This window comes from Colobus angolensis, unplaced genomic scaffold (genome assembly GCF_000951035.1).
Source record: "Colobus angolensis palliatus isolate OR3802 unplaced genomic scaffold, Cang.pa_1.0 Scaffold134, whole genome shotgun sequence".
NCBI classification, from domain to species: domain Eukaryota; kingdom Metazoa; phylum Chordata; class Mammalia; order Primates; family Cercopithecidae; genus Colobus; species Colobus angolensis.
This window is the reverse complement of record NW_012114422.1, coordinates 1072601-1087553: the sequence shown is the minus strand read 5'-3', so window position 1 is coordinate 1087553 and position 14953 is coordinate 1072601. Positions and strand designations below refer to the sequence as shown.

At 39.6% G+C, this 14953-nt stretch overlaps 1 protein-coding gene across 1 annotated transcript in view; it reads left to right on the top strand.

Annotated features, from left to right (window-relative positions):
* Positions 1-14953, top strand: part of PDE6C (phosphodiesterase 6C, cGMP-specific, cone, alpha prime) — a 53119-nt gene that overhangs the window by 25619 nt on the left and 12547 nt on the right. The window contains exons 12-15 of the mRNA XM_011934314.1: positions 2320-2466; positions 2700-2807; positions 3189-3298; positions 8127-8214. Of these exons, the coding sequence (XP_011789704.1) occupies positions 2320-2466; positions 2700-2807; positions 3189-3298; positions 8127-8214 (453 nt within the window). The remainder of the gene's footprint in view (positions 1-2319; positions 2467-2699; positions 2808-3188; positions 3299-8126; positions 8215-14953) is intronic.

Sequence of the window (14953 nt, the reverse complement as noted above, 5' to 3'; positions counted from 1 at the left end):
GGGAGGCGAAGCTTGCAGTGAGCTGAGATCCGGCCACTGCACTCCAGCCTGGGCGACAGAGTGAGACTCCGTCTCAAAAAAATAAAAAAAAAAATTAAAAAAATAAAAAATAAAAAAATAAAAAATCAGATATTATAGATAAAAACTTGTAGGGGCTCTGAGTGATACTATCCTTCTGCAAAGAGGGTTAGAGTTTCTTCCGGCAGATGAGAGAGTTGTTTTAGATTTCATCTGGGATGATCTGTTTTGGTTTTATTCCTCCTATAGGGTGGAGCCCTTGTTTCTAGAATGTGGCTCTTCTGAAATCACATGAAATCCTGGGATACTTACCAAGACCCCCAGACCTTGAATTTCAGAGGGTTGAATTCCATCTGATTGAAATGGAAATATCACACTTAATTTCCTTACTAACTGCTATAACCTGTTTTCCACTATCTCTTTCCAATCTGTGATGCGAGTGTTCTTTCTAAATTAAGACACATCGACTATCCCACCTTCTCCCTTTCCATCTTTTATGGGCTCTGTCCTCCCACCCAGGGCCTTTGCTCTGCTACCTTAGGACTGTTGGCCTTTGACCCCTTTTCGGGGCTTACTTCCCACCCCCATGTTTTCATGTCATCTGAGGTTTCCTTTTCTCCCATTTTGCTTGGCTCTCCCTTTGAGCACCATCCTCTCAGCCTGGCCCAGAAGATCACCCTTTCTTCTCCCCACCTGCCCTCAACAATAGACATCTTCTTGGAAAACAAAACTTTCACTGACATCCGTGTCACTAGAAATTCTCTAATTTCTTATTTAAAGGAAGAAGGATCTCATGTTGTAGAAGCAATAAAGTGGACAAAGAACCAGTGGACTTCCTAAAAAAAAAAACAGCCTATTTTGAATGTAAAATCTACTCATGGCAAATCCCATATCATTGCTGCATATAATTGAGGAATGTAACAAATATTTCGGAGGAGTTCTCCAAAATTATCCTGGCATCATTTCTCAGCTACATAATTATTTTTCTATCTTCATGTACATGAGTCTTTCTCCAGGCCTGCACTTTAATGTTACCTCCAGGGAAGGCTCAGCCGATTTTCTGGGTATAGCAACAGTTCTGTGCAAGAGTGTGAGGGGCCAGCCCAGGCTCAGGGGCTGGGGGGACTGGAAACCATAATTTTGCTTTAAATAGCTATATACTATTCAGTGTTGAAATCTGTGTAAATAGAGCATGGCTGTCCCCTGAAAAACATTAAACTTAACTAAGGGGAGTGTCCTGCCTTTCCCTATGTTTGTGTCCTCCTCAGTGCACTAGTAAGGACATAGTACACATTCAAATAAATACCCATTGAACTGAATTGCTCCTGCAGGTCTGTCTGGTAGACCTAGAGTTGTTGCTAACTTCTGCCTCTTGGCACTTTCTCACCCACATAGAATCTCTCCGCTTCCTTCTGCCAGCTCAGCTGCATGCATGTCCCTCCAGCATCTCTCCTCATTTAATTTCCCCACCTGTCCAAGGACATTTAGTTTCTCCCTCAGCACGGAGCACTGGCCATACTCTCTGATTATTCTAAGTGCTTACTTTTCACTCATCTATATTTCATAGTCACTTTAATAAGTTAAGTTCCTTAAGGGCAAGATCCATATTTTTAATTCTCAAGTCGCAGCAATGCCATGTGTCTACTTCACTGTTTTTTCACATAATCCGTAATCCTAACCAGTTATGAGTTAAATGAAATGTCTGCAAGTATATCTTTGTACTGCAGGGCAATCATTGGTTTATCCATCCACTCATTCAACAGGCATTTCCCAAGCACCTTCATGGGACAGGCCCTGCGGATTTGGGATATGGCAGCGAATAAGCAGATGATCCCCACCCTCAGGGAGCTCACATTCTAGTGAAAAACTGTCACTGAGCACATAAAGAAAATTCAAAAGAATTGAATTAAGCAGTTGTTTACTGTTTACTGAATATTTCCTGAACAGAAAAAAAGTTGAGTATTGAAAATGAGTAAGGCTTTTTTGTAACTAAACATTTTATTTTGCATCATAGAAAGAAAACAGCTACTGGAGTTGGATTTGGAATGGTATCCCATCACTTAGAAAGTCTTTAATATAGCCAAGTCTCAGTTTCATCACCTGTAAAATGGAGATAATTGTGTAGGACTGCCGTGAGGATAATCTGCAAACTGCATCATCCAGTGCCTGGCACATGGTGGCTCAGTGAATCACATATTGTGTTCTTTTATTGTAATTTTGGTTTAACCCAATGTTGGCTATGGGAGTGGAAAGGGAAAACAGATGAATGTAATCTGAAACAATCCATCCTTATCTCAACAGAAAGAGGACTTGCCAGACCCACGCTCTGCAGAACTGTACGAATTCCGCTTCAGTGACTTCCCCATTACAGAGCACGGATTAATTCAATGTGGAATACGACTGTTTTTTGAAATAAATGTGGTGGAGAAATTCAAAGTACCCGTGGAGGTCAGATGGTATTTAATTTAAAATACTGTGTGATTCTGTGGCTCTGCTTCACTGATGTTTTCTGTGGTTCAAAAAATGGACTCAGTTTGAATTTTAAATTATTATTAACTTTCTAAATACATCAGCTTAACCCCTGTCAACAAGACCAACACATCTTTTTAGATAAGATTGCCACAGACCTTCTAACCTTTAGAATTCTATTCCAAAGTCTGAATGGTGTCGTCTTCTTTTAGGTTCTTACCAGATGGATGTACACTGTGAGGAAAGGGTACCGAGCTGTCACTTACCACAATTGGCGGCATGGGTTCAACGTGGGACAGACCATGTTTACTTTGCTGATGGTAGGTGCAGAGGGTTGTAAATCCTTGTAAACCTGTAGATTTCCCATTTGAGCATGGTGAGAAATAGGTATGGTTCATCATTTTAGATCAGCAATTTAAAAATTCAGGGCACAAACCCCTCTCTGCTGTAGATGAGTTCCAGGGAACGTGGGTATCCTTGAGCACCGGTGGGATGATCACTCAGACATTCACATACTTGCCTTCTTAAAGGAAAGTTCAGTCATTACCCACAATGCTACAATACTCACAACAAATAAAGTGAACTTGCTCCAAAAACTAGTGGGCCTATTCTCTACTGCAGGCAGGCCTTGCTGCACTTGGTATAGAGGTATGTTAATTCAAATACATTACAGATATATGTATTTATGTTACTTTTTTTAGACAGGAAGATTAAAGAAATACTATACGGATCTTGAAGCCTTTGCCATGCTCGCTGCTGCTTTCTGCCATGATATTGACCACAGAGGCACTAATAATTTGTACCAGATGAAGTAAGTGAATACATGTGCAATGTTGACCTGTATTGGTGGACACTGGAAGGTACTTAGAGTGAGAAAAATGCTTCTCCCTATTCCTTGGCCCAGTCAATCCCTCTTTGCCATGTTTGGAAATCCCAGGGCTGGGTTCTATTCCCTCCCAAGCTTCTGCCTTCACGATAACATTGCTCTTTCTCCTTAGGTGCTTGTATCTCCCTTTCCTTTCTGTTTTCATTTCCAGATATGCCTCTGCCTTCTTCCTATAGGCCTTCAGACTTTCTTCTCTCAACTTTGTTTAATCAGAGTATTGAATTCCTATATTAAAGTGCATGAATCTGGCTGGGCACGGTGGCTTGCGCCTGTAATCCCGGCACTTTGGGAGAGTGAGGTGGGCGGATCACCTGAGGTCAGTTCAAGACCAGTCTGACCAACATGGCGAAACCCTGTCTCTACTAAAAGTACAACAATTAGCCAGGTGTGGCACACCTGGGATTATAGGCACATGCCTATAATCCCAGCTGCTTGGAAAGCTGAGGTAGGAGAAATGCTTGAACTCAGGAGGCGGAGGTTGTAGTAAGCCAAGATTACACCACTGCACTCCAGCTGGAGCGACAAAGCGAGACTCTGTCTTGAAAAAAATAAAAAATAAAAAACAAATACATAAGGTACATGAATGTTAGGCTTACACTTGTACACTCCTACGGAGTACTCCCCAGCTCAGGCTAGAGGACACTACCCCTGGGCTCACTACCCTTCACTTCCCTGGTCTTTTTGCTTCTACCAAACTCTCCTTCAGCTGGTCTTCTATCTTAACATCGATGCCATCTTTCTCTTTTGCCCCAAGAAAGGAAGTACAATAAGAAGGGTACAGGCTCTCGGCTCAGGCAGATTTGGATTCACTGGGTCACAAGTTATTTAAGCTTTCTAAGCCGCGATTTCCTCATCTGGGAAGTAAGAATTATAATAATGGTACCCAGAACATAAGGTTGTTGTAAAGATTAAATGCGATCATGGATATAAAGCCCTCAATTCAAGGTAGGATCTTGGCAGTTAATAAATATTAGGTATGATTGCCAGGCATGGTGGCTCATGCCTATAATCCTAGCACTTTGGGAGGTTGAGGCGGGCAGATTACGAGGTCAGGAGTTGGAGACCAGCCTGGCCAACATGGTGAAACCCCATCTTTACTAAAAATACAAAAATTAGCCGGACAATGTGGTGTATGCCTGTAATCTCACCTACTTGAGAGGCTGAGGCAGGAGAATTGTTTGAACCCAGGAGGCAGAGGTTGAAGTGAGCTGAGGTCACGCCACTGCACTCCTGCACTCCAGCCTAGGCGACAGAGCAAGACTCCATCTCAGAAAACAAACAAACAAACAAGCACTAGGCATTATGATTACTATTATTGTTATGATGTCATTGGCACTCTTCATTCACCAGCATTGCTCGTGGCCAGCCCAGCTTCTTGATAATGGGTTTTAAGATGGTCTATCTGCCTTAGCCACACTTCATTCTCATTTCTGACACATGACCTACCCTTCTCCAGAAGTAGTGAAGTGTTGTAGACAGAACAGTCTTTGGAGTCTGGGGTTTGTGAGGACCAACTACTTCCTGATTGGGGGATCTTGGACAAGTCATTTAATCTGTTTGAGATTCAGTTTCTTAGCTGTGAGATGGATAAAGTATTGACCTCTCAAAGATGGTTATGAGAATCAAATGAAATTACATATGTGAAACCCACTTGAGAAAGTGCCTACTAGGCAGGTTTCACATATATAATTTCATTGAGCGAAAAGCACTTTGTAAGCAGTGACTCCTCATCTTCAGCAATTCTGCCTACTATTAGACTCTGTCTTGAAAAGACGATCTCCATTCAGACTTCAGGCAAGAGATATCTTCATCTCAAAGGTTCCAGCCTATACTGGCCACTCACTCCTCCTGAATCCAAGTCCCCTGACAGTCTTTGAAGTTCTGGTCCTCCTTGATCAGTAGTATACTAGCCAATTCAGTTCCAGAGGAACAAATTGAGCATCTATTGTGTGCTAGAGACCAAGCTAAGGACTTGATACCTACTGCCTCATTTAACCTTCACAGCACAGTGAAGGGAGGTACCATATAGGAGGTACTATTATCCCCCACTTTAACTAATGAGCTCAAAAGATGAAGTCAAACCTTCCCTAGGTTACAGGAAGTAGCAGGATTGAAATCTTGCCAACTCCAGGTTTGCAGGAAAGATGCATGCAGCCACAGCCTGCCTTCTGCATTGGTCTGGTTTTCTTTCATCATTCCTCCTCTGTGAACGCAACTGTAGGAGCATGTGGTGACAGAAGGGCTTCCTGACTGCAGACTGTCAGTGTGTGTGTGAATGTCTGGGTGTGTATATAAATAATAAATTTTTTTTGAGACAGGGTCTTACCCTGTCACTCAGGGACTGCAGTGGTACGATCACGGCTCACTGCAGCCTTGACCTCTGGAGCCCAAGCAATCCTCCCACTTTAGCCTCCCAAGTAGCTGGGACTACAGGTGTATGCTACCATGCCTGGCTAACTTTTAAATTGTTTTTGTAGAGACAAGGCCTCCCTATGTTGCCCAGGTTGGTGTTGAACTCCTGGGTTCAAGCAATCCTCCTGCCTCAGCCTCCCAAAGTGCTGGGATTACAGGCCTGAGCTACTGTACGTGGCCAACTAAATCTTTTTTTTCACTAAATCATTTGTGAGTTGGCTGCAGATACTAGATTTCATTCCTAAATATTGCAGCATATATTTATTAAGAATTAGGACATTCACTTACATAAACACAATACAATGATCACCCTCAGCATTGGGACAATAATATTATCTAATATAAAATGTTTATTCAAAAATTTCCAATTACCACAATAATGTCCTTTAAAGCTATTTTTTCCTTCTAATTCAGTATCTAATCAAGGAGCACACTTTGCATTTTGTTGTAAAATATCTTTTATCTCCTTTAATCTGGAGCAGTTGCTCAACCTTTTTGTGTGTTTCAGGATGTTGACGTTTTGGAAGAGTCTAAGCCAACTATTTTGCAGAGTATCTTTCAATTTGGATTTAACCACTTGTTTCCTGATTAATAAATTCAGACTAAACATTTTTTGGCAGGAATACTACATAGATGATGTTGTGTCCTTCTCAGTGCATTGTGTCACGAAGCCCATGATACCAATTTTATTTATGGATGATGTCCAGAAGATTTCTTTATGTAAAGGAACATTTTCTCCTTTGCAATTAATAAGTAATATGCAAAATGTTATTTTGAGATCAGATGAATATCTAACTTCCCAATAACATTTTTAAACTGTTTCTAAACCTAAAGGAATTAAAGATACCACTGCTTTCTAACTAGAATTGAGCTTTATTCATTTTTTAAAATATAGATTTTAAATTGCTACATAATAGAGTACATACTTTTGGGGTACATGATACTTTGATACATTCATATGATGTGCGATAGTCAAATCAGGGTAATTGAGATATCCATCACCTTGAACATTTATGATTTCTTTATGCTGGGAATATTCAAATTATTCTTTACTAGCTATTTTGAAATATACAATAGGTTGTTGTTTGCTATAGTTACTCTATTAATTTATTGAACATTAGGTCTTATTTCTTCTACTACCTGTATATTTGTAACCATTAGTCAACCAGTCTTCATCCTTCCCACCTCCCTACCTTTCCTGGCCTCTGATAACCATCAAACTACTCTCTGTCTTCAAATAAAGAAAATGTGGTGTGTGTGTGTGTGTGTATATATATAATGGAATGTGTGTGTGTGTGTGTATATATATAATGGAATATTATTCAGCCACCAAAAAAAATGAAATCTTGTCATTTGCAGCAATATGGATGGAACTGGAGATTATTTTGTTAAGTGAAATAAGCCAGGCACAGAGAGTCAAATATCACGTTCTCACTCATATATGGAGGCTTCAAAAGTGGATCGCATAAGATAGAGAGCAGCTTGGTGGCTACAGAAACTGGGATTTACTCATTTTTTAAAAAAATCTCCAATGCCAACACAGAGCAGTTGTTTAATATGTTAAAATTATGATCAATTGTAATATTTATTAGATATGGCCTAATTATTCCCCAGCTAAAGTATTTGCTTTCCCCGACCTGCCAGTAACCTGGCAATGACCTCTCCCAGACTAAAGTTTTGTTCTCCATGAAATAAATAAAGCTTCTCTACTAAGGCTGCCAGCCATGTTTTTGATTTCTTCTTTCTTTAAAATTTATTCTATATTTTCATGACAGTCTTCACATAATCTCTAGACCTTTGATGTCAGCCTCTTTTACCCTGAAGGCACTGAAGAAAAACAGGGTACAAAAGACCGGGACCCCTACTTATATAAAACTGTGATCTAATTGTTAATACATGGGAACTCTAAGCTTACACTTATGTCACTGTCTTGGGGGAGGAGAGAAATGTTACCTTATAGTGCTTTTCATCTTGGTTCCATGCAGATAATCTATGGGCTTCCACATGTTTGCTATACGTTTTATAAGTCATAGTCCACTGCCATAAGCCCCAGGGAACTTAAAGAATTTAGATACACGGAGCTGAACTCCTTAATTTAAACAATTCAATCATTTATGCATTCAACAAATTAGGGTTTTTTTTTTTCCCAAAAGAGCATATTCTCATCTTCTAAATCTAGAAAATCTTTTCCAATATGTTATTTTTGACCACTTAGATAATTGAGTGGGGAGGGAGAAGACAGACATTAAGAAAAATCCTGAAACAATAAAGATTCTGTATTATAGGAACCTATGTGTAATTTTTAAACAGCTAGAATCATGGCATATTGTTTTCCTTCTAGATCTACGTCTCCATTAGCAAGACTTCATGGTTCTTCTATTTTGGAGAGGCACCACCTGGAGTACAGTAAGACTCTGTTGCAGGATGAGGTACGTAAACCTCTCTTTAGGATAGTTAAACACAAGTTCTGGATCAAAGCACTAATCCACAGAAAACGCCTGGAGAAAGGGTGGCCTTGAATTATAGCAGTTGATAGTGTATACCCTTATTCAATTGATAGAAACTGCTATATTGAAACAGTTTTTGAACAACCAAGTTGGAAGTAGCTGAGACAGGTGAAGAGAGCCATGGAAAGTCACAGAATCTCTGTGGGTCTGTAGGGAAAGAAGAAAAAGCTTATGGTGGATGCAAAAGGGCTCTGTGTACCCCAAGCATATATAAATGTAAAGGGGAAAGGAGGTAACATGGTCACTGATTTTCTTATTCATTCATGGGGCATATGCTGTAGGGCATGGTCTATGCCTTTAAGAAAGTCAAGCTTTCATAGTGGAGTGTATTCACACATTCTTGCATTGCCATAAAGAAATACCTGAGACTGGGTAATTATAAAGAAAAGAGGTTTAATTCGCTCATGGTTCTGCAGGCTGTACAGGAAGCATGGCAGCATTAACCTCTGGGCAGCCCTCAGGGAGCCTACAATCATGGTGGAAGCTGAAGGGGGAGTGAGCACTTCACATGGCCAGAGCAGAAGGAAGAGAGGTGGTGGGGAGGTACCACACACTTTTAAACAACCAGATCTCATGAGAACTCACTCAGTATTGTGACCGAGGAGGATGGGGCTAAACCATTCATAAGAAACACCGCTCCCAAGATCCAATCATCTCCCACCAGGACCCACTTCCAACATTGGGGACTACAACTGAACATGGGGTTTGGGTGGGGACACAGATCTAAACTATATCATGGAGGTAGGCATGACTTAGCCACCATCAGAGAGGCACTGAACCATGCTCTGAGAGTTCCAAAGGGAGAAACCACATCTGTGTGAAGACTGTGGCAGCAGAAAGGGGCAAAGAGGGTGGGATCAGAGATGGCTTTCTGCAGGAGCGGCTCTGAGCCCTTTGAATTCATTGTGAATTGCACATGTTCCGTACTACTAATCTTCCAGAGAGGGTAGTCATTCTTCTTCCCTTGATCAATTTTATTGAAGGTATATATGGGCATGTGGAAAGTTGTGGATGTTGTCTAATTACACTTTCTTAAGAACATTCCAAACCAAAAATTATTAAGGTGAGTCATTAAATTGAGGGGAGCACTGTTTTGTCACAAGCAGTGAACTTGTTTAGAATCACACGCTCATTAGGATACATGAGCCCTCTGGAGAGTGGGCTTTTCTCAGTTTTAATAATAATCTTCTATTAAAAGCTCAGAGAGAATATACAGAAAGATATCCAAGTTTAGAGAGAATACTAAATTCTTCTAGCTATGAAAATCCAAGATGGTCCTCATAAGCCAAGCAGGAAAATCTCATAAGGCAGAGCAACTGGGCAGACAAATGGAAAAACAAGAAAACTGCTTGCATTGTTTTAACAATCTGTGATTGACACAGCACCCCACACCATTGCCATCCCAAACCTGCTGTGGCATTTCTAATTCTGCAATGCTCTTGGCAAAGCACTAACCTTGTATGAGTCCAGATGGTGATTCTCAGAAATGGGTACCTGGACCAACTCTTTCGGACTCATTAATTTAACAGGGCAGGGGCAGGCAGGCTATTAAGGCACAGATCCCAGGCCCCATTCTCCACTTACTGACCAGATTTTCTGGAATTTGAGCCTGGGAATCTGTATTGTGAACCAGAATGCTTTTAATTCTGATATGCAGACAGAATCTCTCCCTGCAGCAGAATTCACAGCATAGGTAACACCTGTTCTATGAGAATTAAAAGAAGAAGCGGAACTGAAAGTAACTCAGGAATATAAGAGTAAATTGTTATTACCTAATTTGTTAAAAGTCTTTGTTTTGCTGGTTGGGACAATCTTCGGTTTCTGAGTAAGAATTTTCTGTAAATCTCACTGTTTACATGATACCACAGTGAGGTAGTGTCAAATGTCATGTATCACATAATCATAGTTACCTACTAAAACAAAATACAGTTTTAAAACACCTGCCAAATATCTAAATGCTTAACACTGGAAGGCTCCTAGTATCTTAAATGTTTTTCCTTCTGGGATTTTGCAGTTTAGAGTAGAGTTACAGTTTTCCATCTGAAGTTTTTTAATGTTATTTACTTTGCAGTCTGAACTGGCTTTGATGGCTATATAAAGACTTATTATTCTTTCTAAAGAGGAATATTGCATCTCAGTAATCTATACCATCTTTCCAAGGACCCCTCTGTAATACCATTCAATCTGCTAATTGCAGACTTTTAAAGCCTTGTCAATAGAGTCGCTAGGCAATGCAGTCACACACAGCCTGTTTATGAGCAGTCAACTTGGACATACACACAAAAAGACTGTTACCTATCAGATATTCTTTTTACATTTTGGGGAGACAATGTAGTTCTTCTATTTTTTTCATTGTTTAAAGAAAATATACACACCAAAAATTTTAATTTTTTTAAATAAGGGAAATCCTTGGGATTTATTCAGTAATTTCAGCATTTGTGGGCATTACTCAGACATTTTGTTTTGCATATTATAAGGCTTTGAACTGCAATGTCCTTCTATCCCAGCAGAGGTGGATCCACTGCTCTGAGGAACAGAACTGCCTATACTCTAAACCAGACAGAAATCAATGGTTTAACCTGAATGAATGGGTGGAAACCTCGTTAGCCGAATTTGCATGAGTATAAATTTTAATACTAGAATATACTATAGAAATGACAAAATATATTGCTCAGCATAAATAACAAAATCCTGTTATTATTCAGAACATCTCTTTCCAAAGTGTATGATAATTTTATTTATGCTTTTTCATACCAACCCCATCAGCCTGCCCCATTTTACACATAGAAATGTGAAGGAGAAATCAAATACCTTGTGTACTGCCACTAGCAAAGCAAGAACACGTTGGCAATATTCTCTTGTGGGCGTCATAGGCACCACACTGAAGATTAGAACGGCCTGTACTTTCCCTGGCCTCAGCTAACTTGAGAGCCACAGTCTGAATGAATTAAAGCCATTTCTACCTGTTTGGGGTGTGCTATGCAGAATTCATATTTCTATTTCCATTTTAATAGTCAGGGAAAATAAAACAGACTCTTTCCGTGAGCAAATGAAAGCAGCTGAACAAGTCAGGGCCCGTGGCCAGGGGCTGGGAAGTAGGTCACCTTTCTCGTCTAGTGCACCTGTCTCCACATAATGTCTTCAACACAATGCTCAAAAACAAATGGAATCTTTCTTACTTACATATGTCTTCAATATTCATTAATAGTTGCAAAAGTTACACAGGCCCATTATAAAAATTCAAACAATAGGAAAAACATCAAAGTCAAATATTTTTTAAATTGCTTCAAATCCTACCATCCAGAAATCAATATTTCATTAACGTCTAATAAACCTCATTGCAGCCACCCTGTGAATATATACAGGAAGTATGGAGAGAAGAGACTTTTGAAAAATGTGATCCCACTACCCAAGCTATTTTTTAAAGTCAGAATTGGTTTTTAATAGACTTCATTGAAGTATATGTACAATAAATGGCATCTCTTATTTTATTTTTGAGACGGGGTCTCACCCTGTTGCCCAGGCTGGAGTGCAGTAGCGTGATCTCAACTCACTGCAACCTCTGCCTCCTGGGTTCAACAGGTTCTCGCACCTCAGCCTCCCAAGTAGCTGGGATTACAGGCCTGCACCACCATTATCGGTTAATTTTTGTATTTTTAGTAGAGGCAAAGTTTTGCCATGTTGGCCAGGCTGCTCTCGAACCCCCTGACCCCAGGTGATCCATCCACCTTGGCCTCCCAAAGTGCTGGGATTACAGGCGTGAGCCACCACACCTAGCCTAAACTGCATCTCTAGACTGCCCAATTCCATGAGTTTTGACTATTTTATATGCCTGGGAAACCAGCACCACAATCAAGATGCAGAACACTTCTATCACCCAAGTAATTGTTCGTATCATGCCCCTTCACAGCACATCCCACTCTCCACTCCCAGCCCTAGGTGGCAACCATTGAAATGTTTTCAGTTGCTATGGATTAGTTTGCATTTTCTAGATTTTATATAAGTGCAATCATACAATTAGCACAATACTAGAATAATTATGCAATCAATCACACTCTTTTGTGTTAGTTTCTTTCATGCAGAATAATAATTTTTAGATTACTCATGTTGTGTATATCCATGATTCATTCTTTTTTTTAAGAGATGGGGTCTTGCGCTGTTGCCCAGACTGGAGTGCTGTGGCACAGTCATAGCTCTCTGCAGCCTCAACCTCCTGGGCTCAAGCAATCCTCTTACCTCTGCCTCCCAAGTAGCTGGGACAACAGACATGAATCTCTATACCTGGCTAAATTTTTGTATTTTTTGTAGAAATGCATTCTTGCTATGTTGCCCAGGCTGGTCTTAAAGTCTTGGGCTGAAGCAATCCTCTCTCCTTGGCCTTCCAAAGCACTAGGATTACAGGTGTGAGCCACTGTGCCCAGCCAATTCATTCTTTTTCATTACTAAGTAGAATCTCTTTATCTTAAATAAAAGGTATTGCATTTGACTTTATTTGAATTTAACAGAAGAAATGTTTTTGAAATGGAAGAAATTGCAGAACTTCACATAATGGTGTCTTTATCACAAGAAATGTCAGCTCTTAAAGAGCCCTCTAAAATGAGTAACAAATGACTATGAAAAATTACGAAAAGCTGTAGCTGAGCATTTAGATGTTTGACATTTTTAAGCTATATGTGTTAACTTTACAGTATCTACTGACTCCCTTCTATGAAATATGAAGGAATTGGTATACTTTTTCCCACATATCTGTTTTATGTGGTATTAATTTTTTTATTTACCATTATCGATATTTATAAAATTACATTTTGCTCTGTAATTTCCACTACTGTTTATTTTAACTCAACTTTTGAGTCCAGTACTTGACTCTACATTTTCATACAAATTTTATAATTGATTTGTCAATTTACCAACACACATACACAAACTTGTTAGTATTTTGGTTGGAATTGCACTGGCTCTATGGATTATTTTGTGTTCTTGTCATCATTTTACGCATAAGTTTTGCACTTATTCCCCTCTGAAAATTACTCATCCCTGAATGGAGCCAACTATCTGCTGAGTACCGTGGAGAAAGGGCAAGAATGAGCTGGGGAAATCCTCAGCTTCCAATTTGTTGCTCAAACATTCTCTCATCAATTCTAAGGAACACAACTGTATTAGTCAGTTTTCACACTGCTATAAAGATACTACCTGAGACTGGGTAATTTATAAAGAAAAGAGGTTTAATGGACTCACAGTTCTGCACTGCTGGGGAGGCCTCAGGAAACTTACAATCATAGCTGAAGGGAAAGGGGAAGCAAGGCATGTCTTACATGGTGGCAGGCAAGAGTGTGTGAGAAAGAGTGAGGAAGTGGCACGCTTAAAACCATCAGCTCTTGTGAGAACTCCCTCACTATCACAAGAACAGTGTGGGGGAACTGCCCTCATGATCTAATCACCTCCTTCCAGGTTCCTCCCTCAACACCTGGGGATTACAATTTAAGATGAGATTTGGGTGGGGGCACACAGCCATATCAACACCTCTTTGATTTTGTTTTCTGGAAGTTGGTAAAGCTCATATTGAGTGAAGCTCGTGAAGCTCCAGGCCCTCTATCTGGGATCTGGTCATTGCTGTCTGCCTTCCCTCCTTCACTTCTTGTTACCTATGGCAATCTCTTTGGTCTAGCAGATTGAACATTAGAAGTCAATACAAATGTACATCAGCATAACTTCTCCATCAACTTCTCTTCTACTGTTGTTTTGTGTTGTCAAAGTAGGTCTTGAAAGGACTTCCTTGCTTCTCCTGTGTGCTGGGCACATCTTGAGACCTCTTGCTCTAATTAAAGGATCATTGAGTCTGTGTTTACTTACTAAGCAACAACAAAAAACCAACTTGTGTGCATGTGTGTGTGTGCATGTGTGTGCATGTGTGTGTGTGTGTGTATGTCCCACTTTGTTTCAAAGAGGATTTGATGGAGCTTCGAAGAATACATATGACACTAAAGAAAATGAGGACTAATAGAAAAATAAAAAAATAGAAAAAAATAAAAATGAGATGAAGCATACATACCCAAAATATATATGATAAGGTACATAAATGTACCTTATTGTATTTATCAGACATGGGCCACAAATTTGGCCAAAACATTTATCAGACACAGGCCACAAAATTGTCCAAGTGCTTTCTAGCAACTAATACAGAAACAGGAATAGGATCTTTTAGATACATCTATATCCACAACTTAATAAGTCAATTAGAAGCTCTTCTTTCAAGAACCTCAGGTGTGAAAGGGAGAACAGAGAAAATCTAAAAGAATGTAGAATTAAGAAAGAGTTTTTCAATTAGGAGCCTTGTACATGTTTTTAGATAAAAATGAAAATGAGTGAGAAGAAAAAGGTATGAATGAAATGCAGATATGTAGTGCTATATACAAAGGAAGCGGTGCTGAAATCGTGACTATAAACCCTTTTTCTTCATTATGTCAATTTTTAAAAATCCAGTATTGACTCATTTTGAAAAGTAAGAGAATTTTTGATAATCTGTCAACTTTAATACAGCTGTTTTATTATTTTGGATTAGAAAAAGGTATAATAAACAGTATTTGTCAAATATGTTTCTATGTATTTCTTCATATATAGCTTTTTCTTTCACATTTATTAAATAGCAACAAGTGTCCAGGTT